Below are 25,978 nucleotides of genomic sequence, written 5' to 3'. Positions count from 1 at the left end.
GAAGTCTAGTTTTCGTTCAGAACACTTGAATTACAATATGCTGAAAGGTTATTATGGAATTTTTGACCAATGATGCCAAAAAATTGTTGCCTACTGAAGCTTTAAGAGCCGCCATTGTTGTTTAGAACGAACAGTCGCCTCTCCGTGTCTCGTCAAACACACCTTAACCACGTCCGTAGTCGCCAGTAACTACTCACAGGATGGCATTTTGCATTTTGGCGAAGGCAGTTTCTTGTGAATGATTGATTATAAGTTTCCACTCCATATCCATGATAACATGTCTACAGTCTTTACACTAAACTACGTCTCACCACTGGGCTGCAACAGATGTAAGGTGGACGTGAATCAGACACTTGTGTGCTCATTTACTGTATGCAAGGTATATGCATAGCCAAGGGACTGCATGAATAAGCACGCATTTATAAAATGTGATTTGGCTCGGCTGGGTTATAGCTCGACAACTCAACAAGAGCAGAGACTTAAAATCAAAATGAAACGTGTATTCCTTCGTGTGAGACACATGAAGAGGGAAATCATAAACGAAAGGTTAATAACATACATTGTTTTTAACTCAAATTCAAACACAACCAAATCACTAGTAAGGAGCTGAGTTGTATTTTGAGCAGAATCCAAAGTAATTCATCATTTGTCGTAAAGTATGACTGTGGAGCTGGCGTGGCTGCAAAGTGCATTGAAGACATTTTCTCAATGGATGTGAAGTGGACTGCTTTGACAGCAGCAGGCCAGGCAGGGCAATGAGAGGTGGCCTTTCATCCTCACTAGCTGTTAGCTTTGGCAGAGAGACAGCAGCTCTCAGCCGGCCTTCCTGCCGGCCTGTAAACTGGGAGAGGACGGAGTGAAGGGGAGAGGGGTGAGAAATTAAACAGATGGGAATATAAAACCTTTCACGAGGATAATAAGTGGTATCATATTGTATTGTAGCACATAAAAGCCAAGCAGGAATAAGTGCATCAAGACCACGGTTTCCTCCGTTTTCTCCCTTGAAAAGAGAATAATGTGTCTTTGAGGTCTAACAGGAGAAGCAGAGGTGCTGGAGCAGGTGGGCAGACAGATATGCAGACAGGCAGGTAGTGACTCAGACAGGAAGTTACACAAGCCAACAGATGCAGGCGGCGAGACAGACACACTTGCATACAAGGAGGCCGCAGACAGATGAGAGAAATGGATTTTTTTTCGTGTGGCTGGTATTCTGCTGAATAGCTGTAGTGGTATCCATGGCAACGTGGCTTTGGCATAATGCTGGAAAGAGCGGCGAGAGAGTGGATGCTGGGATTGACATGAGACAGAGAGGGATACCAAGTCAAGCTGGGTGCAGCGTGAACCTATAGGCGATATATATATCAGTATTTATCTTGTATCATGAGTGATCGCCACAAGAAGCTGCTGTGTGTGTCACTGTAAGCTAGATTCCCACTGAAAAACTGTGCATCATTACACTGGTTAGTCTGGATAAACAGCTGGTTCTTAATGCCATCTGAAAATTGTATCGTATATAGCAATTACCTAGTCATTAATATGTCCGATACCTCGTAGTAGCTACCATAGCTAGCGTGTTTATTACTTAATTACATTACATGTGTCATATACATACAGGTACTACACGAAATGTGACCTCTGCATTTAACCCATCCTAAGCATTATGGAGCAGCGGGCTGCTGTGAAGCACCTAGGGCTGACCCGAATACCTCGAAGCTCCGACCGTTGCCATGGTATTCAAACTCCAAATCAGTATTCGAATGCTTAATTTTTCGTTTTGTTTTTTAATAGAAGTATGTTATAATAAAGTACAAATCCCAAAATAGCCCATGACATAAGGAATAATACCACAACATAATTCATATTCAACATTAATTATTGAAATTATTCTCAGATGGATATTTTTGTTTGTTATATGTAGAGGTGCGTGCGCGTACTGTAGTGCGTCAGCGGCACAGTCCCGGTAACTGAAACGGGGGAGATGGAGACAGACAGACAGACAGAAGAACATGTCAGCCTGCTGCGCTGCGCCGTGAAGCTTCAAATACCTTCGACTATTTCTCGGCAAAGCTTTGAAACTGAAAAAATGGTCTTCGGGACAGCCCTAGAAGCACCCAGGGAGCAACTTGGGGTTCAGTGTCTCGCTCTGAGGACACTTCAAAAGAAGCCAGGGATCGAACTGCCAACCTTGTGGTTAAAGGACGACCTGCTCTACCTACTGAGCTACAGCGGCCCTATTTGGAAAAACTTGTTGCGGACTAATTACTTGATTTCTCCCATGTAACAACACGGATGAGAGAGGTGTGTGTAGAGCATCTTCTAGCTAAAGATGCTCTAACTGTCATTACACTGGGCCTTAAAAAAACAATAAGTAAACTGTTACGTAGCTATGCCGTGTGTCCATGTCAGTAATGATGCATTCACATGGAATCTCTCCGTCTGCTGTCTATTGGTAGACGGCAGACAGAAAACACCTTCTGCAAAATTGAAACAACTTTCTCCTGTGTGAGGAAGCTACATAACATCCGGTTGTAAATTCTGTCGCGGTGGACGCAAAAAGTCAAAATATTTTAACTTTGGACGGCAATGCCATCTACCATTGCTGGTCTTCTCTGCCGGCCTCACCCAATTTTACCATCCTGCTCTCATCCACTAACATGATATCCAGTTTGCCGTCGACTGTCTGTCTGATTACATGTGAATGCTGCATAACCTTCCACCAAATAATGTTTTATGGAGAAGTATCTTAAAGAGGAAGTATGTTAGCTTTATTTCCAGTCATAAATGCTCATCAGTTTCGACCGTACATTCGGGGAATTTCAGAAAATGCAACACAACAGAGAATTGCTTATTCTTAGGAAACCTACCTACCGACTGAAATAGACAGGATGTAGTTTCTATCAGTGTTGCGTTTAATATGCAACACTGATGAGGATGTGAAAGAGGGTTATATTACTGGCCTGTTTGTATAGTTTGAGTTGGAGAAGCACTGAAGATAAACGATACTTTAACAATTTCACTGCAGCATTTACAAGATGAGAAAATCATGCTTGGTTTTATTGTGCCTGGCAGGATAACAGCTGTCTTTAAGAAGAACAGTGTAACAGGTGCAAAGCTTTGTAGTAACCAATGCATCAGCTTAACAATGTCACATCATCAGGAATGTTTTTTTTTATATTTTTATTATTTGACACAAAGCTGTCATCTGTCAGCTCTCAACACAGACAATGTGTTCTGTCTTATTCTCATCTTAATTCACTGGATCAAAGATTAGATTTTGGATATCACAGAATTAGTACCTATTTTATAAATCATATATTTATTCAAGATGTAGTTACTACTACAACAGAACTTAGTGTGGGCCACTTTTATTTGATTTAAGACAATATGAATCTCTCCCAGCCAGACTCTGCTCTGCCAGTAAACGCCGTCTTACTCACTTTCACTTCATGTTCACATTTGAGCTTCAGGAGCTTTCGGGAAGTGCTGATGAGGACTCAGCAGTTTGAGCCTCTTAGCTGCCTTGAGAATGTCTTTCAAGACGTATATGCATGCATACATGTGACAGCTTTCACATGATAGTCTGTGCAGCAAATAAACTGCATTCTCGATAATACGTTTGGAGGGAAACGTCATGTTTTGTCACAGAGTTTGTCTTTGACGTATCACAAATACGTTTGTAATGATAGTCCGCGGACATCCGCAGCAATTGACGTAGTAAAACCAGCAACGCTCAGAGTAGGTGACGTAGTATATTGAGCGACCATTAATGAAAGTTACATGGTATAAAAAAAAAAACATTTTCGAGTATCAGCGCAGTGCTATCAATACATAGTCGGACGACGGACGCTACAATCTGAAAGTGAAAGTGTCTGCTCCATACGGAGTCTCAGCTCAGAGTAGGAGGAGTCATATTTCACACACAGGATGAGAGAGAGTTGACAGACAAGACGATGGCGAAGGATTTGGTGTCAAAGCGAAAAGCAAAAGCTGCTATTTGGCAATTTTTCAGATTTAAACCCAATGCTATCAGGGAACCATAACGTTAATGAAGTAATCGCCGTGAAACCTCAACCAAAGAGGTCAGACAAACAACCACCCGACGTTAACGATCAAAGTAAGCGCGCTACACATGTTGACCATCATCTTTTCTTGTAAAATGCCCAGTGTAATCGGTAACACCGGTGTTGACAAATTTGATTTGTTTTGTTTAAATTTACAACGTTAACCACGTGTTTAAAACTATGTATGGGAATATAAGTTTGTAGGAGACAAGGTTGCTCTGTGTGTTCGCTCTTCTGTACAGTGATCCAACAAACCAACAATTATGAACAACAAGCATTGGGGACTGTGTGTTCCATGTGTGTGTTTCTTGGCAATAATTTCAAGTGGGAATTTTCCTCAAATTTGAAGGCAGCTGCCAGATATGAAATATGGAGTTTAGTTAGTTGGGAAAGCTTCAACTTACTCCGACATGCTTGCTAATTGTACAGTGCAAGCGACCAAAAACAACATTCAACGTACAATACAAAACCCACACAGCCACTTGAAGTTGTCTCACGTGCGGTACAGACGTCTCAAGCTTATTTGTTATGCTTAACAACGGTGTGGCGCAAGGCGGGCGACTACACAAAGACGGATTGGATTGGAAGTGTTGTGTGCAATAACAGAGCGTGGCTGCTATTTTAATCTGTAGCCTTGTTTGTTTTCTGGATCAAACTCTACATCTGACACTTGGAGGGGGCCAGGGAGAGGGGGAAAACAAACGCACCCATGCCAGAACTCATGCACGACCTCACATGAATGTGCCCACGCACATTTAATATTAATTAACAAAGGATGTGATTCAGTCAGAAAAACTTCACTTTCGTGTGAGCTAAACGTGGTGTGAGTCCAAAGAGAAAAGGGAAAAACAGTTGGATTATGGTTCTATTAATGCTATTATAGATTTACTGCTCAGGAACAAGGCTGGATTTAGGGATTATCAGGTTCATGTGACCCTACCTTGTATCCAGCATGGGTCCTGCCCTTTGTGAGCGGTGTGGTGGAGCACAGCTCGATGGCCTCGGGCTCGTGAAAGATCACCGTGGGCAACGGCTCCTTCCTCAGCGTCAGCACATTTAGCTTGGTCTTCAGCATGGTCTGAAAGTGCTGATGGAGGAAAGAGAGACACACACTTTGCTTTAGGCAAATTTACAACCAGTACCAGACATTTATGAGCCAATATAGGTTAACATTCTTGTCAACGCTGCCGGAGGCTCGAATAAATGCAGCCTCCACAACATCAGCATTTTAGTGTTTTGTCATTTACAGGATAAGAGATGAATGTCACCACATTTGATTCCAGAAATATACAAGATTTATACATGTGTAAATTAGGGCTGTCAATCCATTAAAATATTTAGTCGCAATTAATCGCGTGATTGTCCATAGTTAATCACGATTAATCGCAAAGTAATCACACATTTTTTTTTGTTCAAAATGTACCTTAAAGGGAGATTTGTCAAGTATTTAATACTCTTATCAACATGGGAGTGGGCAAATATGCTTGCTTTATGCAAATGTATGTATATATTTATTATTGGAAACCAATTAACAACATAAAACAATGACAAATATTGTCCAGAAACCCTCACAGGTACTGCATTTAGCATCAAAAATATGCTCAAATCATAACATGGCAAACTCAAGCCCAACAGGCAACAACAGCTGTCAGTGTGTCAGTGTGCTGACTTGACTATGACTTGCCCCAAACTGCATGTGATTATCATAAAGTGGGCATGTCTGTAAAGGGGAGACTCGTGGGTACCCATAGAACCCATTTTCATTCACATATCTTGAGGTCAGAGGTCAAGGGACCCCTTTGAAAATGGCCATGCCAGTTTTTCCTCGCCAAAAATTGTGCGTAGGTTTGGAGCGTTATTTAGCCTCCTTCATATGATACCAGTATCTTCACTCTAGCTTTAAAACTGGGCCTGCTACAACCTAAAAAATCACAACTTAAGAATCTGCGTTAACACGTTATTATCACGTTAACTTTGACAGCCCTAGTGTAAATGTGATGTGTCAGCTTGATGCTCCATAAAACTTTCATGTGACCCAAAGGGTTAAAAAACACCAAAAGACACCAGGATATTGTGTTTTAAGCTTTGTTTGACGTGTTTAAAAAAAAACATACCAGTATTATATTCAAGGCAGCAGCATTCCAGATACACACACAGTCTGAAAACTGGGAATGAAGACTGGAAGTGAGATGGTGTGTGAGGAATGTGAAGAGCAGATGAAGAAAGCTGTGCCCTCACTACCTCCGTCAAAACAAGAGAGGAGAGCTGGCCGCTCTCATACTACAGTCCATGGGTATGTTTCCTGAAGCCGAGCAGAACCACATGGTGGATCTGGTGCTGAGGAATTTCTGGGCTTCCTCGAAACAGTCGAGACAAAAATAAGCAGCTAATGAAATCAGGACTTTCACAACTAAGGAAAAAACAGGCATATTTGGCACGTGTGCTGGGCTGTGTGTCTGCAGCTCCCCTCCATTAACAAAGATCATACCGCACTAGCAGTTAGTCAGTGAAAAGGATTTCTTGTACATGGGACCTTTGAATCTGATGTTTTTTTATGTGTGACCGTAACTGAATTGTTTATTTTCCTCTGAAAGTGTTCTCTGGGCTTGCCTAAGCACATATGTGAAGTCATTTTTGAAACCGGTCAAAACCGTTTGGTTGAAAAGTGAGTTTTTCTTATCACACTATATCTAGTCTTTGGGCACATGGGACTGACAGCTGTTGTTGCCTGTTGGGCTTCAGTTTGTTATGATTTGAGCATATTTGTTATGCTAAATGCAGTACCTGTGAGAGTTTCTGGACCATGTTTGTCATTGTTTTGTGTTGTTAATTGATTTCCAATAATAAATATATACATACATTTGCATTAATCAAGCATATTTGTCCACTCCCATGTTGATAAGAGGATCAAATACTTGACAAATCTCCCTTTAAGGTACATTTTGAACGTATAAAAAATGTTAAAAAAAATAATTTTAATCGATTGACAGCTCTAGTTTATGGCTAATTAAATGTAAGCATGCTAACACAATGAACTAAGATGGTGAACATGATAAACCTGCTTTAGGTCGTGTCTAGAAGGTAACCCCCAAATTGAGAGAACTTGCAAAAAACATTCAAGGTCAATGCCTGACCTTAACCAGCTTGCGAGAGTTTTGCAATTTGCGTGTTACCATCTAGACTTCAACCCCGGCTTTATGTCAGCACACAGCATTGTTAGCATGTTAGCATTTACCTAAAATCACCACTATGTTGAGTCCCTTTATTATTACCCACTTTCTGCTTTATACAGATAAAAAAAAAAACAGACGCTAATCCAGTCATCTATTCTAGTGAAAGTCTCAGAACATTACGAATTCTTCCATTCACTTTTTTCTCTTTGGCACTTCAAAGCTGTTTTCCATGTTGGACCTGCACTGTGTCCATCATTTTCTGCAACACATGCTCAACATTTTCAGCCGATGAAAACAGTCAATCCTGCCAAAACAGGGCACCATCAATCTTCAGTGTTGGTTTGTTTGGCAAAGCCGACCAGAACATCCTCAATCAACTTCAAGAAATAGGTCTGGTGTCCAGCCTCTAAATTCAACGCCGCTGCATCAAATATTGTTATATAAATAAATATGTTACTCATATTCAAAACATTCTTGAGTATTATTGTGCATTTCATAGCATTGGTGCTTTGCAGTCTGCCTCATCCGTGCCTGTTATTACATTAATCTGATTACAAATACCTGTCATTTGGTGATATTATGCTGCTGCTACCCTGTTAATAACAATGCTATGAGTTATCCTCATAAATATTATTATCATTTTAAGGTTTTGAAATTGTATGACATGATGATGCCCTACAATACAACATGCAACCTGTTGGAGCAGAAACCCCAGGCCCTCCGACCCAAGTGACCCTTCATGTTGAGTGAAGAATAATAAAGAAAGGGGGGTGGGGGGAGGTGGGGGGGGTCTGTCAGGAAAGAGGAAGATAAGGCAAGAAAAAAAACAAGGAGCAGATGAAGGAGAAAGGGAGAAAAAGCAAGATGGAGTTGTGAAAGTAAAGCCACATGTGTGTAAACGCTCGCTGACCTCCGCGTCAGCACTTTACAGCTTCCTGACAGCGGCTCACATTCCTGCGGTTGGCCTCGGTACGGCGAGAGAGAGGAGTGGGTGGGGGGGGGTGAAGGCTGTGGTGGGCTCCCCGACTCCTCCACCCCCCACCAGGAGCAAAAGGCCTGAGCGGAGGGTCGCTTGTGGAGTAACGCTGGAATCCTATTCATAATATTTTTACTGCATTTCAATGTTTTTTATTTCTCAAGTCCCCACAGTCTCCTCATCAAGTTACTGCTGCTATTGATTCTATTTCTGACTTTAACTTGGACCCAGGCAGGTTTTCTGTCTCCAACATCAGGCCAGTGTGGACTGGGTCGGTTTTGGATCTTGTCTACACTTCAGACCTGAACAATTGCTGCTGTCACAAGAAAATCTCAAATCTCTAAATAATGGTCCTCTTTCAGGATTATGAACCTTGGCTTGAGATTGACACTTGAGCAATCACTAAGGGGCCTGACCTCCATACACACGATGCAAATGTTTGATTTTAGTGAGAGCCTCTATATGGTGAATATTTACATCCGATTGACACCCTCAAATTAATTCTGATGTCACACTACTAATACAAACAAAATGCTCAATGCTCAGTGTAGCTATAACTCGCTGAGGGACTTGAGGGGTCGCCAAAATACACATATCAGACATCATCTCTGTCTCCTGAAAATGACGTTCCCATACAGCTAAACTGAATTCTCAATTACGTTTGGAAGAAAACGTATTTTGTCAGGGATTACGATGTCTTCGATGTATCGCAAATACGTTTGTAAGTGGTCTTGTCTAGAAAGTAAACTGCAAATTCTGAAAACTTGCAAAAACTCCCCCAAGTAGCTGCCCAGCGACCTATCCTAACCTTGACCATCTTGCGCAACTTGCATGTTACTTTCTAGACACAACCTTTGTAAGTACACGGACAGCCGCAGCTAGTGACGTAGTACAAAGGCGGGAGGGTTGGTGGATGGGTCAAACAAACATCAGACTTTCCACCAGGAGACCGCTGTCATTTTAAGCCAAACCATCACGTTTTTTTACTAAACCTAACCCAGTAGTTTTGATAATGAATGAAGAGTAAATGAAAAAGTTAAATGTTTACTTATTTCATATATCAAATAGCTATTTTGATTATATGACTATGAGACTTCACATAGTGCCACTTTCTATCATTCTTCAGTTACCATTTAAACAACAAAATATGACATTGTGATGTGAGGTCTTTTTCAATCCACATGCATTTTTTACTGCATCTCTTTTATCACTACTAATTACTAACTATTATTACATCCATTCATACTTACTAAGTTTTATTACTTCCACTCTTTATATATTTAGACTTGCTGTAAATAAAATCAAACCTGTTTGGTCATTTGTAAGCCAGTTATGACATTCATTGTCATAACATTAAACCTATTTAGCAGCAGGACTGTCATGCTGAAAGCATCCACACTGACTCACTGTTGCCTGTATCCATGTGATTAACACGTATTTATAGCGCAAAAAAAGTCACAATAAAAAAAGAACTTGGCCGAACAAAACTCCTTTTACAACTTTTACAACAATTCAGCTATTTATATTTTATGGATGTCATGGCTCATATAATACAGTATGTATTTGCTTAAAAAACAGTACTTCCAATAAACTTTATCCCACAATATTTTACATAGGCCCACGTTTATTCCCCGAGAGAAGTACTAATATTTAAAATTGGGCGTACGACCAAGGTCAAATCCCACAGACCCGGCGCACTGCGAGATAAATCTGAATGGCTGCTCCCTAAGTATGCTGGAAATCACAAGAAGCATCAACACAAATACATATGCTAATTTGCCAAAGAGTCTCTACTATTAAATAATAATGAATTGCGCATTTAATAATATATAAACACTTGAACAAACGTGTCCATGAGAAAGTCAAGCAGACAGGCTTTTGGAGAGTTTGCCTCCTGCAGTGATGAGCTTAGCAGGTCACAGATGGTAAGTTAAACGTTCGGCCCCCTGAGGGAGCATTCTTACAGGAGAGAGGTTCTCGGGTCAATCTCATGGTAAGACACTGCGTAAAGACAGACCTCGGCCACGCCTACTGAGACACACAAAATAGAGGTTATAGGGATGTGTGATCATGACTAAACAGTAGGAAACAGCTGGAAATGATGTTAAGAAACCAGCAGACGCTAAGTGGATAGATGTTCCGTGTCTAAAACGCATGATAATGTGAAAAAACACACCCCTCGGATACACAAATGGCTACTGGTTCAGCCTGACAACGTGGTAAGTCATTAAAGTACATTCATAAAGTACGGTTAGGAGCTTAACACAGACCTCAAGACCAAAACAGTTTGTCAACAACATTAGCCTGTCTCACACACATCTGCATACACCAACTCACACACACACATATGTAGCGGGCTGGAAGATGAAAGAGTGTGTAGAGCTCTGTACCAGATGTTGTAGGTCTGTCTGCAGAGGGCAAGACAGTAAGACATCACTGTATGGCATCAGGTCTGAATCTCATTTTTTCCATTTTCAAAAGACAATATATTCAGGTGTAGAGTCAGGTCTGGTCCAGGATCAGAATCCTTCTTAATGTGTATTTCTATGAACAAAAGGTCAAAAGAAAATTCTGTATCGCCGTCACCAGCCTGGGGTTTAAATTTGTGGGTGACGCCTACAATCAGTGTGGCACCCACCACCACGTCACGGCTGGTCTACATGGTCTGGAAACCAACCATGACAGTTAGTGTTAGTGAACGGAGCTTTAAAAGAATCTCATGATTTGTCTCAATGACCAAGTGGGACCAACTTTCTATGGAGGGAAACAAACAAATGAGCAAGTAAGCGAGAGCATCAAGCATCACACCTTTGAGCTGCACATCGCTCCTCCTATATAAGCTGGCAAAACTTAAAGGCGCCCTGTGGTGTTTTCTTGTAAACACAGTTCTGTTTACATTAAGTGTTACTCACCAAAAGTAAGTGTGTGTATGCTTGAGGCCTAATGCCTAATTTATACCTCTGCAGAAAAGCTTGTGAAGAGCATCCGCAGAGCCACAGAGATGGTTTGCGGAGCTCTCATAGAGAGAGAGAGAGTCGCAGAGAAGCGCCACGCACCTCCTGAAAAATGTGACTACGTGCCAGGCACTGCAGACGCTGCATAAGTTTGACTGGACATTAGAGCCGACAAGTGGGATTTCTGTAACAGGTCTGTACCTCACACCTGTTACAACAACAATAATTGTATTAATCCTAGGCGCTCCTCCTCATCATCCAACTCTAAGTTGTGTTGGACCAAACTTATATTGAACTATTGAATCACACCTATCAAATAAATCAAAGACCGGCTGACAAAAGATTTGAAAACTGCGTGTCTAAATCAAAAAGCAATCTTTACATCCGTGTTTGCTTGCTAGCAGTGTTCTTCTTCACCGCCTTTTGCTGATGCATTGCTACGTTTCTTGGGATGTTACTGCCACCTGTTGATCAGTGGAATAGTAGGACACTATTGGTGAGGAGTAGTGGCTAGAAGGGAGCCTGCAAACTGGGGGTATTGATCTTGCATAGCTAAGGTTAGGATAGGTCGTCAGGCAGCGAGTGTTGCGAGAGTTTTTGCAAGTTTTTGCAGATCTCAGATCAGATTCCACAGTTTGCGGGCTCCCTTCTAGACACGACCACTGGCTAGGGGTTGGAGAGCGTCCTTGAGAAAATGCACGAGACACTAACCAAATGGAAACACGCTCATAAAAACATTGTCCAGCAGCGCTACTAGTGGTCAAAATCTCCACAGGGTACCTTTAAAGCCGGAGCCAGGTATTTTGCTTACAAAACAACAGGCGCTAAACTAAACCACTGCCATTTACCAGTGAGTAAACAGCACACAGGCTAGAGTTACACATCAAATGAATTGTTTGTGAATTGGCTCCTCAAAGCGAGGCCAGTTTAACCAACAAACCATGTCTTTCCAAACAATGCCTTTACTTTGAAGCTTAACAAAAACCTGCGTCATTCTGGACGGTCAACCAGCTCTGTTCTGCCCTTGTTTGTATCTTAGACGCCATTTATACACACAAACACATCCATCCTCCTGTAACCTTATTGAAGGAATATGCTGTGGTCTACAGGTAGAGCGAGACGAGGAGGTTCACTCAGCATGTGGTGGCAGTCACTTCCTAAAGCCAGAAGAAGGATGCAACCACTCCAGTTCATTGCATGGTATAAGGATTGGGTACTATCCTTATAACTTTCTAAGCTGTCCCTCTATGTGTTTACAGCCACCCCCTCTGATCCCGGGACAGTTTATGAGAGGAAAAATGTCTGAACGGGCGTGTGGGAGGGACAAGGTCAATGATCGGATGTTGTGATTGGTGGGTTACTACTTCTGTAGGAGGAAGTGGGTATTAAAGTACCCAAACCTCAGCGCCTGGGGGTGGCAATTTCTGTCTGGCAGTAAAAACATCAACAAATCTTTGACGTAAACAATGAACCCACCGCAACATCTTAAATAGTCTGCACGGAGGCCGCCAGGGGGGCACAAGAAAACGACCTGCTGATGACGAAAAACATGGCCAACTGTCAAAAAGCATTATTCAGCTACTGTCAGGTAGAAAACAGTGTACAGCGTCCAAAAGAATCGTACTAAACAATGAACCCTCTCGGCCTCTCAGGTCGTAAACATGGAGACGCAGCATTTAGTCGCTGTGCACCACAGACGATATTAGACTTGCACCAACTTTGACCACTTTTATGTTCTGCTCTGCTTTTGACTGAATCTTAAAAACTCACCCTGAACTCTCTTGCCCTTCTAGCCTGTATTAATGTCTCCTTAAATTCCTTTAAAAAGGTTTCTATTCTTTTAATTAGCATTTTAATGTTTTTATGCTGTATTTCTTTCTTTTTTTTTAACGCATTATATAAAGCACTTTGAATTGCCTTTGTGTATGAAATGTGCTACACAAAAACTTGACAATTCATTTTCTGTCGCTTGATTAATCAATTAGTTGTTGCAGCCGTAAAACTTTCTAAGGCTGAGAGATTAGCCGACTAATTGGTTGTTTTGGTCAACTAAGATTTCTTTTTAGTCGATTAGTCGTTTTTTCTGCTTTTCATGCTGAATGATTTATTTCCAATAAACTTATGAGCCGGTAAACACACAATTTAATTGCCTTTATTTGATAGAGATAGTCACAAAAGGGGACGACATACAGTGGTGCTTTTGTGTGATTTTTTTGTGTAAAAACTCAGTTTTAAACATCTGTCGATTATCTGTCGAAAAACTGCAACTTCCACTGTACATCCCCTTGATACTAAACTAACTCTGTCTTCAGCTCCACTAGCTCACTTGTTCCCTCACACATATTCGCTTCCACTTCACCACTCACTTCCCACGTAGACACACACTCTGGGACCTACACTACTCTTACAACAACTGGCTCTAGATAGGGCCATTCACATTTTCACGTCGGCCTCCGCGGTTTTCCTACGTGCTTGGCACACGGGAGAGGCTTCAATCTGCAACCCCACCACTAGATGTCGCTTAAATCCTACACACTTTAAGCCTGACCCAGCAAATGGAGATCGGAAAACTGCTAAATACAAAGACATAACAGGAAAAGAAAAGTGAGGCCAGAAAGTGCGATCGGTGGTATTGCTCTGAACAAAAAGACTAAATTGCACAGCTGAGACAGTTCTGTTTTAACCAGTGGGAAGGATAAGACTGTCAAATGCAAATCCATAGAAAACCTTGAAAAATTATAACTTCCGCAAGCAAGAGATTCTGCCCATTCATTGAATACGAAGAGCCAAAAGTAATTTGTTCACGAGAGGCAAATGTGTGCTGGCTGAAAACAACGTGTCAAAGGAATCATGGGAGTTTTGTGCCAGTCTGCTCGTGGATTCCTTTTGCCACCGAGGCCACAGTCTCAACAACATAGCTGTGGCCATAAAGCGACCTCAGACAGACAGAGAGACAGACAGACAGACGGACCAAGGGGACAGAAACAAATAAAGGCAGGCGGAGATGGCCGCAGTAAAGTAAAGATGCACAGACAGTTCCCAACATGTTTGACCTCAGTCAGCTATTACTGCACTGTCAGGTCCTGTTTGTCAGAGTCACACACATTAAAGTGTCAAAAGTGGAAACCATGGCTAAAGGAAGAGCTGCTGACAGAGGGGAAACATGTTTGGTAGTCCTAGGGATACTCAAAAAGGAAGCACGTTGTCTTATGCACGCTTAACCCGCCTGCCAACGTACATATGAGTGTATATACTGTACGTGTGTGCGTGCATTTGTGCCCAGACCGCTGCATATTGTGCAACCTGCTGTTGAACTAACATGGCCTCTGCCTGGGGAGGAAGGGCCCCCGAAACTGATTGAGGCATGTGGTCAGCGAGAGGTAGGAGGAGGGATGGGGAAATAGACCCAGAGAGAGAGAGAAAAACATGATGCAGCACCAACACACAGCATTGCAACACACACTTTGGTTCCTAAACACTTCCGATTGTCAATATAAAAGCAGCTTGCCATTGGTGATGCCTAACTCACGCCACGACCTGTATCTCCTCAACCCCACACCTCCATCTATCTCCCCCCCACCCCCTCCTCCTCTTCCCTGCCTGAGCGTGAGACAAAAATGCAGCAAGACATCAGGTGTTGCTATGGCAACAGAGGACCGCACAAGTGAGAATAATTTGGACGGATGCCATAGTGAATGAAAACAACAACACAGAAGATAATAAACACTAGTACAGTCTAGATCAGCTACCTGATGTCTTCAGCTCTAGAAAACCCTGCCATTCCTGACCCAAAAGAGGTGAAGGATACTAGTCTAAAGGATGGCCGTTGCCACGGTTACAAAGCAGGCAATGGTCAGCTATTGCTATCTTTCTATAACCACTTTTCACTGTAAGGGTTTTTCATTCTTATACGAACTGTAACCTTTTATTTACTGATCCAAAAGATCCTGGCAGTCCATGTGGACCGTTACCAATTCACAAGGGTTTCTGTTGCTTACCCCTAAACCAGAACAACCTGGGCAGACTTTGTTGACCCAAATTCACCTCAAAAGTCATCCATCAAGTTAAACGTTGCCATTCAGTGTGTCATAGTTTTTGAAGTGGACAGCAGAAACGTGCTAAACTTTCTATCACCTCTGGGCCACAGCTGGTCTCCAGGAGGTAAGCTGGTTTGAGCCAAGTGGCGGTTATCAAAAGTAGGATTTCTTTTAACACGCAAACCTGCCTTTTTTCCTCCAGAAAAGCACTGCAATTCCATAAAGCTGGATCCTACATTCCCCATAATGCAACTCATGAACGACACAAATGCCAGTGTCTTTCAAACTCATTGCCCCCAGTTTGTAGAGCATGCTTCCTTGTTATTTTATAGTCTCCAAGGCCAAGCTGAGAGAACCCTGATGTTGTGTTATTTTCTCAGACTCTAGAAAGCTCCCTTCAGAGACCCTCCAACTGTTCTCACAGGCAGTCTCACTCCCCATGATGATAAGTAAACTGATCTTCAAGTGTAAAATCGGTGGGGTGCCACTTTAAAGGATAGCTTTGCTTACACTTTTATATGTGCAGAAAGTTTCAGTAAAAGCATATTTGTTCATTCACACAGAGAGGCGGCATGATAACGTGGGAGCACCCTGTTCTGCAGCCCCGTAAGCCGTTAAGAAATCAGTATAGTGCTGATGCACAATGTTAAGGTTTGGGTAAGTTGATAGCATGACAATCTAGGAACTCATTGGCTATCGGTTTAACGACAGATAAGCATCTGGGGGCGAGGGGCTATATTTCTGGGGTTCCGGTGTAGCCAGCGGATATCTGGGCCAAGACTTCCTTTTCCGTGCGCTGCTCATTGTTAACAGTCCGATCAGCAACTTAAGATGCGAGACAGGAGCTGGAGTTGAGAGACGATATGTACGACCGGATTGTTTCACAAGTAGCCAGTTTATAAGCTAATTCTAAAAAGCTAAATCATCCTCAGACAATAGCCGGTGGGTTTCCAGATTGCATTTCGGCCAATGTGTTCCCCCCCTTTTGCTCTCCGCACGGACTGTTTACCTCCATTCAAACAAAGCCTACTTGAACGTAATTGGTCAATACTACTCAGAATACAAACAGAAAAAAAAACGCTTCTGATGCCAAAATCTCATCCCGTTGTCTACAGATTCTACATGTGAATGCAGAATGTGTTTATATAGATGACATCCCCGTTCTATCACTCTGTCTTGAGCACAAAAGGAGTGGAAGTGGTGGAGTTTGAATTGAAAAACATACAGTGAATGGTATTAGACTGGGGCAGGCTATTACCATTCAGCACATGGTTAGAGATGGGTAGACTAAGACCCGGGAATTAATAATCAATTGAACCAATAAATTACACTTTGATTTAGGGGTGTAAGAAAATATTGAAAAAAAATCAAACACTGCGATATATTTTGTGATACTGTATTGATTCTCAAAAACACTGTATCAATTTTTAATTAATAGTCTAAATGCAAAGATCAACTCAGCCAATACTTTATTTAATTTGCAAATATATGTGCCCTCTCAAAGTAGTGCTATGATGTTGGATGTTACAGGGACTGTGATCCATGAAAATGCAGATCCCTCTGTTCAGATTGCTTAAAAATATACTTTTTTTACTCAGATTTTATGCAGATGGTGGTGTGTTCTTTATACTATGACTGTTTTCCTAAAATTATATATTTTTTATGAAAAACGCAATATATCGTAATATAGGGTTACAAATACAATATATTATATACAATATATTATGTCGTAACCCTTTTATCATGATACGTATCGTATCGCCAGATTAGAGGTGCTGTGATGAATAGGAACATAACCACCTCAAATTATTGCGAACCTTGCAACCACATGACTGTTCATGGGGCTATTTGTCTGTTTAGAGTGGGATAGTTGGCAGTGACTGGAATGATTCACTTACTCACATGCACTACCCACATTTACTGAAGCAAGGGGAGAAACAGGGAGATATATGGTGAATAAATGACACTTGTTGAGCTGGACACTGAAAGTTAGTTTATCCAAAAATCACAGCACAATATGTTCAATCAAGCTATAGTATATATAGAAGTATAAATGATAGAATGTTATCCAATGGGTGAGAGTTCTGGAACGGGAATATGGGCTACATTTCTCTGTATACAATGTATTGTAATATTCGAAACCTGATCAATACAAATGTGTTCTAGAACGTGGTTGCTAGGCGACACATGTTCCATTACTCGGATGTTTAAATGAATTGAGGTAGATGTGCAGATGTGTGTGTTTACGAGATCATTTACAGCTAGCCCCTGTAACTCCACACATCTGAACCACCGGAACTCTCGGTTTAAATAATTCCTGATTCCATCTTCTTGACGCCTGGGCAAGAAGAAGAAGAAGAAGAAGGGATTGTGCAAGTTCACTTGGCAGGCAGGCAGTCCGCTGCTTCAGGCCGAGACATCTGGAGAGCATTACGTCTGCAAGGAGACATGAAGCCAGCAGGCTCGGTGCACGGCTTCACGTCTCCTCCATATCAAACTACGTGTCATTAACGGTGTTTGTTTTTTTAACAGGTCGCAGGCGGCAGGTTACTGAGCACAGCCTGCTCTCTTTTTCTTTTTTTTTTTTTTTTTTTTTTTTTGCGATTTCTTTCAAAATCACTGAATGAAGAGGAAAATCCTGATGTGACAACATGAAGGAAAACAGAGTGACAACAGGAGAAGGCCTGCAGCTGCTCTCTTATATGTGAAGGTAGTGTTGGATAAAACAGGCCTGTGGGCCAAAATACAGGAATATGCTTATTGATATTTTAAGAAAGGGTTAGATTATAGCACAGGAATGCACACATTGTTGCATTGTACCCCGGTTTGCGTAACGTCAATGGATGCATTTAAACGCATCACAGAGATTAGCAAAGGAAAAAATGGTTGTTTAAACACCAACAACTGGTTCTTGACGACAAAAAAACATCTGTAGCTGCTCAGAAACCGGAGCAAGTCTCCCCAGACTGGAGCCCTGCAGAGCACGGCGGGTTTCAGTGGCTCCTCCGTTTATTTACTGCTGCCCTGTCGACAATAAGCCTTTCACACACACAGACACACAGAGACCCGGGTCTTACCTGCAATCGCTCCGACGCGGGTTGCCACATATTAGCAGTATGAAAGGGTTTCTCTCCGTCTTTAAAACTACAGCTTGTTCTCTTCTCGTAGTCCGGCTCACATCTGTTCGCTTTCACTGGCTCGCCTCTCTTCTGTCCTCCTTCAATCTGGACTTGGTCGGTAATGAAGGATGTGTTTGCTCCGCCTCAGCTGTAGTTGTCCCAGCGGCCAGCAGGTGGAGGTAGCCGGTCAGCTGCTTGGTGCTGCGTTCAAGGTGCTTCAGGAAAGCGAGGCTCCCAACCAGAGAGATGACAAACAGTGACTCAAAGTGGTTTTGAGTTTCTGGAAGAAACTACACATGCAACTATGCTAATAGCTTAGTGTTTAGATGCTGTGGGGATTTTTTCCAATTGTTTTATTTTAAAAAATGTCAGACCATATTGTGCAAATTTAAAGGTCCCATATTATAAAAAAGTGAGATTTTCATGTTTTTTTATTATTAAGCAAGCTTAAGTCCTATATAAATACTGTGAAAGTATCGAAACACTCAATCCACAGGAAAATTCACACAGCCCGTATTCAGAAACTCTGCATTTGAAACAAGCTGTCAGGATTTCTGGCCATTTGTGATGTCACGAATATACAATATATAGACCCTTGACACAATTTTAAATGGAGCGTTTCAGACAGAGGGTAAATACAGGCATATTCAGGCGACAGTATGAGGAAAATAAAGTGTTTTTTTTAACATTACGGCATGTAAACATGTTCTAGTAGAAACACAAAATACAAGTATGAACCTGAAAATGAGCATGATACGGGACCTTTAAGCTTCAAGACATTATGGCAGACATTACATTTTGGCAGTTTGATGTAAGAAAATGTTGTTTTGCTAAGGATCAGCAGTGATTCATGGGGAGACCTTCGTCTGGTCAGCTAACATTACTGCCAAGCAGCTGAAATATAGAGTGATATTGTGCTTTTAGCTGATGTGTGTCGCCTCACTGTTTTTTTAGCGATGCTCGTTCATGTCTATGTAGAGCGAGCACAAGCGCGAGCCCGACACTGACTTAACGGCCACAGGTGTCGCTGTAACTGTACAAATAGTCTCTGCTCTGCAGCTCTCTACGCTACGGAGTGATTTAGCATCTTGCGGCTAATTGTTTTAGTTTCATGGCCTGCAACTTTACCAGGCAGCTATTTCTGGCATAAAGCTCTGGAAAAAACAATGGTAGGCATATGCTACCTGCCCAGCATCACATTTCGACTATTAGTTAGCGACTTACTGGTGAACATCATGGCGCATTTAGCCGCTAAAGAGCCAGATATTTCCTTCTGAGTTACTAGAGACTTAAACAGCTGAGTTAATCTCATACTGACAACTTTAGATAAAAAAACAACATACACAAGTAGCCTACCCATATTCATTTATAGTTACAATATCAGAGTTCTCTGTTTTATCCTCTTTGGCCGATAAGCGGTAATGCAGGTGTAGATCGCCGCTTGTGATTTTTCCCCGTAATGTCGCCACAGACACCCAATTCATAATACTGTAAAATCAAAGGCTTTCATTAATGGGCCATTGGCTCAATCACCACTGAGTTACCTCATATAGTGAGAGATAGTGACATAACAGACATTATTTAAATGTTCAAGATTATTACTTTAATGTGAAATAAACGTAAAAAATGAAAGATTTTTTTCAGCTGGACACAAAAAGGCACTCGTAACGATATTTAGCACCATTATAAAGCGGACTTCAAGGCCTCAGACGATTAGTCATCCAGACCAGAGTAGCCAGCCAGTGCAGGAATGCAGTTAAAATGGAAATGATCATATAAAAACCTAGTGTAACATAAAAGGCATGGCATTATTTCAGTGGCTTGTGGTAATAAAAACGTGGTTAGTTTAAATCTCTCCATTCTCATAGTTCCCAAGTTTCACAGAGGCAGCTAAGGACAAAGTCTACGGTGGACTGCCGCAGTCATGCCCACACATTTTGATCCTCTTAAGCTTCTCAAAAACAAGTTGAACCAAAAACATTCAGACTGTTTTGAACTGAGATTGGTTTGTATGACCTTGTTATTCTAAAAGTGCGGTCTGGGAATCCACTGAAGCATCATCCATTATTTGAATGAATACATTTTACTGCTGCCAAAATGTTGTAAAATTGTTTACTATTAGGTGATAATTATGTGTATATCTGAAAAGTGATACTGTTTTGTAATGAAACCACACAATCTCAGTTTATCAAGGTGGAGGCCTTGAAAGAGAAGGAGAATCTCTGTAATAGATGATGTGTTTTGGGACCCGTGTCAAGCCAAGCTGCGAATACTCTGACCCTCCGGGGCAAACAGAGGGCAAAGGGCAAACACAAGGCCTCCAAAGCAGACCATAAGCAAAGGTGAGAGCCATCAATAACATCTGGTGCTCCTGCAGTGTGTGTGTATGTGTACACACATAATATACGTAGGTGTGTTGAGTGACGTGACTCTGCAGTCTCAGTCTGTATTTAGAGATGTTTACATGGGGAACATCTGGATAAAGCCTGAGGTCACTGAGGGTGTTCACATTACCAACAGTCCATAAAAGGGCTTTCCCACGGCGGCGCTTCAGTCTGGTGGGTACGACCTTGGGACATTGCTCAAAGACAGACGCTGTAGTTTTTTTTTTCTTTTTGTTTACACTTAAAAATCAAAGCTGAGTTAAAGGCAGGGTTGACGATGTTATGTTTCCATTAGTGTATAATCACCTGAAACTAAGAATCGTTGTGTTTTTGTTAGTTTAGAATGAGCCCTTTATATCTACATCACATTTTCTTCATATCTTCACGGAGTCCTCCATGTTCTTCCACCATGTCTCTACATCAGCCCAGAACGAACAAACCAAACACTGGCTCTAGAGAGAGCCTTTTGCGTTTTTACGTTACCTGAAGGCCACCGTAGTTCTTATGAAACTGCGGGAACGTGAGCCGCAGAGTGCAAAACCGTGGTACCGCCAACCGCCGTCTGACTTCAGTAGCTTCTTAAGTAGTGTTATTAAGGTAAGGATGGCCTCTGAGCGAGGTGAACGGCGTTACCATGGTTTTGGCAGCTCACGTTACCGCAGTCTTGGAAAGGGAGGAGCGGTACTCAGCTAGTTGCAATCTGCAACTACAACACTAGATGCCACCAAATCCTACACATTGTACCTTTAAAAAGCAATCGCTGCCACTTGCTGTTATCAGAACAACAACATACGTACTTCCCATGAGACACCAGGCGAGTACTGTATGTTCACTTGAATCTTTATTGTTTACATCATTCAACATACAGTAGATAATAGGTAATCATGTGGTCGCTGTGTTTAAAATGAGAGAAAAAAAACAGGAGGAGGATTAGCTGAGCCTATTGGTAAAACATTGCTTGACCTTGAGAGGAACAACACAGCTGCACGGACAGAGAGAGTTTTCCATTGGCAGGACACAGAAGCACATATATTCTGGAGAAGATATCGTCCCTCTCGGTCTCCTCTTCCTCTTCCTCCTCCTCCTCTTCCTCCTCCTTCTCCACCGTCTCCACCCTAAAGCCATAAACTATTCAACATTGTCAATACTAGAGGTGAATTTGTACACTGGCATAAACAGGTACACTGAGTAAAACCAACTATGTTTCTGTGCATTGAGAAATATACCTACCTATTATCCTAAATATCACTGAATACATACAGTAGGATGGTAGGGTCACAGTACTCCAGTAAACCCACTTTCTTTACTATTCATACACCATTGAGAAACTTGCATGTAAAGAACAGGACAATATGTATTTTAAAAAGAAAAATTGTGTGACTAGTATTGTATACGTGTGTGTATTTGATCTACTAACCACAAATTACCAAACTAAAAAAGAAATATTTGGCACAATCTTGACAGAGAGAAATACAACTGCAATGAAAAAACAACAACAACCAAGTACAAAGGATTTTAAAATAACGCAGAAAGAACATCTAATCTAACCATGCACGAAGTAAGGCAACCTACTGCAGATTTTTTTTTTAGATATAGAAAAAGATACAGTGTATGCACCAAGAGGAGTGCACCTATTTCTACCACACCTGTACGGACTGCTGTCAGCGCTGTCTGCTGAGTTTACACTTAGAAATTTAGGCCCTGCCGACAGACAGACAGTCTGGTGCAGACTAAAGTCGTCACTCTTGTACAGCAGAGGTTACTGGTAGTGTCGCCCATCATCAATAACTTAAGTAATGCGAAGTATGCTACAATAAAGCCTTATCGTGGACTTTGACAGGAAAATAGACGTATCAAATTCCAGATTTTTTAAACTACAGAGTATGTTATATTTTTTTTTCTCCACTTTACATTCAATTTTGTTTTGCTGTTATTTTTTTTTCTTAAGAAATACTTCAAGATTTATACTGACTTTCTGTATATATGCGTGTGCGTATGCGTGTGTGTGTGTGTTTACAGCTTGTGATGTGTTGGCATTATTGTGTTTTACAAATCCTTCGTCTTGATGAGGGTAACCAAGGGCTTGTCGTCAGGACTGTAGTCTTCGTAGGCGATGGGAGTGGCATCGTACATGGCAGGCCTGGCTTTCTTGCCAAATCTAATGACAAAGCATAAACACAATGATGCATCAATGTTGCATCATCAAATACAGTTAAAGCTTCAGTAGGCAGCAAGTTTTCGGCATCATTGGGCAAAAATTCCATAATAACCTTTCAGCATATTGTAATTCAAGTGCTCTGAGAGAAAACTAGACTTCTGCACCTCCTCATGGCTCTGTTTTCAGGCTTTAGAAAATCTAGCCCGTGACGGGAGACTTTGACCAATCACAGGTCATTTCATTGAGAGAGCATTCCTATTGGCTGTACTCCGGCTGGTGGGCGGTGCTTGGTATTTCCTCAACAGATGTCAACATGGCTGCCTGCCGAGTCAAAAACTTTCTCATTTTACAGCTAAACAGTACACTACAAGATGTTTCTGAAAACATTTGAGGCGAGAAATAGGCATTACAGTAACAGAATATTGATTCATATTTGATCAGCGCTGTCTTGTTTGACCGTTTGGTTGGAGTTCGCGATTGATTGACAGCCGGCTCTCATAGACGGCAGCTGGACGGCAGACTCCAGATCAGCTCTGACTGGTTGTTTTCCTCCGGTCTGTGAAATCTTGCAGATGCCATTGGGAGCAAAGTCTCCCAGCCCAATATGAGGTAATAACCCCTGATGACATCATCAGGTTATTATCTCAGACGTTATAAAAAGGAAAGCTCCAGAGCAACAGAACTGTTTTCAGAGGTTGAGTAGTCGTTTACTCGCCATGACTCGTGAGCTTGACAGTTTATTCTTGACCTTGGAAACAGCAGTTGACTTACTCAATACTTGCCAACCCTCCCGATTCCCGATTTTCCGAGACTCACGTTTATCATTCTCCCGTATTTCTCATGATTTATGACACATTTTTTACACCTTTTTTCTTTTTCATTATCTCAACCTGTTTCTGCTGTATAGCGTGTATAAGCTGTACAGCCTACTGTTTCCACCCGGACAATAATACAGCTACACCTAATGTTGTCTCCTGGCGGAAGAGAGCTGCTCACAACACAAGTTGGGCTTTACTTGACGCAGCAAGAGGCCGCCATGAAGCGACACAAGCCATTGGTAATAACGGATATCAGAGCGCAGTGGTGCCGTTTTCGCACTGTGTCTGGGGCCTTCAGTGAGTGAGAGACGGAGAAAGAAATGGAGACCTCTAAGAGAAAGAAATACTCAAGCGAAGGCTAAAAATTAATGAATGAATAAAATCTGATCAATATTAGTTTATGCCAGAGATTCACACAAGTTCACGCCAGAGGAGCGAATTATTCCGTATTCTTTCCTGAGATTAAAAGTCAAATTAAAAGTATTTAACATAAAAATTCTGATGCTGTTATTTTAATATTTTCATTCTTCAAAAGTCACCAGAATGCAGAAAACACAGTCTCTGAAACTGAAATGTTTCTGGGGGAGGACCCCCCACTTTGATTTCGAAATCCTCCCTGTTTTTGAGATCTCAAGGTTGGCAAGTACCGCTGACTTGCTTGTTTTGGAGTCACGTGGCCCAAAAGCTCCAGAAAAAGGGAGTAAATTGACCTTGAGGGGAGATTGTGACTAGTAAACTGACCTTTATCTGTAAAATTGGTGGAGTTGGCCCTTTACAAAAATGCAGGAAGTAAAAGCATCAACACACAGTAAATGGTGTTTAGAGACATTGACCTACCGTTCTGTTACACTCTTCCTGTAAGACTTTGTTGTCAATCAATCAATATATTCAAATCCCTGAGTCACTGACCTGGCGTGGCGGATGGAGGCGATGGCGTTGCTGAACTCGCTGTCGATGCTGCGGCAGTTGTAGAACTCCTGGTAGGCGTGGCGCGACGAGCCTTGGTACTCAATGCGGCTGATGCGGCAGATGCCCACGATGAGGATGATGAGCATGAGGACAAAGGCCACACACAGCGCTCCGATGATGATGTAGAGGGAGTGGCGGGGCATGTTGGTCAGGGTGTCCTCAGTGTGTGCTGGCTTCCACTGCAGGTCTGAGACACACACACAGATAGAGAGAGGCATGTAGCGTTCCTCATGTCATATTTAGATTAATAGCTGAACACATTTTATGACAGGTTGACTTACGGATCTCACAGCTGGGCCCCACCCACCCAGGTGGACAGTGACAGTTGAAGCCGTTTGATTGGTCAATGCAGGTGCCTCCATGGTGACAAGGGTTGCTCTCGCACTCGTTGACATCGACCTCACACTTCTCCCCTGAGGGGACAGGAAAGGTCATGTTCAATAACAACTAAGGCAACAAAGGCAGAAACTATAAGGCTCACAGTATTCGGACTCCTGATGCAGTTGTTTACGGGTTCAACAGCACAATGCAGAATTTTAATGTGTCATTATTATTTCATTGATCAAATATTATCACAATAATAAACTGTATGGGAGGGGCAACTCTCATCTCATTCTTTTTTAAGCTTGAATGCAGTCAAGGGGAGACACCACAGGCAAAAACATGCACTGGTCAATTTTAAGATTTTGGGCTATTTTGCCTCCATAACATGTCTTCTTCCAGACTAGTGGAAAGAAAACATCCAAAATACACATTTATTTTACTACATTTTATTACACAGCTTTGTTGAATACTTCATTCTGATTGGTCAGTCACAGCGTTACAGTCTGTTAGCAGACCGTTGCTCTGTATAACAGACTATTGCTATAGACGCAGTTCTGATATCGGACTCTGACGGACGATTTTTGTGTCACAATACTCATTTCTTAAGTAAGTAGCGGTGTAATAAGTGGGATAATGTACAGCTAGTGGGTCATTGTTGTGAAATACACCCTGACAGGGCGATGCGGCACCCCAGTGGACCCCGACGCGATGCAGCGAGCGGAACAGCTCTGTACATTATCCCTTACTTTTCTATTTGCGTCTGTAGATTTCTCCTAAATTCACCAAAAGTTAGCATTAGATAATGCCTCATTTGCATATTTAAACATAACATTTCAGAAAACTTCCAATACAAAAAATAATTGTCTTTATGTCAGTAATCAACTGGGGAAGTTTTATGGTGATATCTATTAGTTAAAGATTTTACCCTATTCACCTGTAGTGTCTCCTCTTAAAAGCATAATCTACCATATCCTTGCATTCAGCCTTGTAACCCTGTCATGTGAC

The 25,978-nt window shown here is 41.8% G+C and overlaps 2 protein-coding genes and 1 long non-coding RNA gene across 3 annotated transcripts in view; 1 reads left to right on the top strand and 2 right to left on the bottom strand.

Moving 5' to 3' along the window:
* The window catches only part of pid1 (phosphotyrosine interaction domain containing 1), a 36,096-nt gene extending 17,455 nt beyond the window's left edge, over positions 1-18,641 (bottom strand). Inside the window, exons 1-2 of the mRNA XM_037774985.1 lie at positions 18,279-18,641; positions 5,002-5,148 (exon numbers count right to left, since the gene is read on the bottom strand). Of these exons, the coding sequence (XP_037630913.1) occupies positions 5,002-5,148; positions 18,279-18,308 (177 nt within the window). The 5' untranslated portion in view covers positions 18,309-18,641. The remainder of the gene's footprint in view (positions 1-5,001; positions 5,149-18,278) is intronic.
* On the top strand, positions 1,718-25,560 carry LOC119491216. The gene is made up of 4 exons (XR_005207561.1): positions 1,718-1,730; positions 15,828-15,831; positions 17,423-17,428; positions 25,468-25,560. It is a non-coding gene; the product is annotated as an uncharacterized LOC119491216 (long non-coding RNA).
* The window catches only part of dner (delta/notch-like EGF repeat containing), a 63,301-nt gene continuing 58,849 nt past the window's right edge, over positions 21,527-25,978 (bottom strand). Inside the window, exons 11-13 of the mRNA XM_037774983.1 lie at positions 24,931-25,062; positions 24,590-24,836; positions 21,527-22,862 (exon numbers count right to left, since the gene is read on the bottom strand). Coding sequence (XP_037630911.1) covers positions 22,751-22,862; positions 24,590-24,836; positions 24,931-25,062 — 491 coding nt within the window. The 3' untranslated portion in view covers positions 21,527-22,750. The remainder of the gene's footprint in view (positions 22,863-24,589; positions 24,837-24,930; positions 25,063-25,978) is intronic.

The sequence above is a fragment of the Sebastes umbrosus genome, chromosome 7, assembly GCF_015220745.1.
Source record: "Sebastes umbrosus isolate fSebUmb1 chromosome 7, fSebUmb1.pri, whole genome shotgun sequence".
In the NCBI taxonomy this organism is placed as follows: domain Eukaryota; kingdom Metazoa; phylum Chordata; class Actinopteri; order Perciformes; family Sebastidae; genus Sebastes; species Sebastes umbrosus.
Note: the sequence above shows the minus strand (reverse complement) of the source record. Positions and strands in the feature narration are given on the sequence as shown.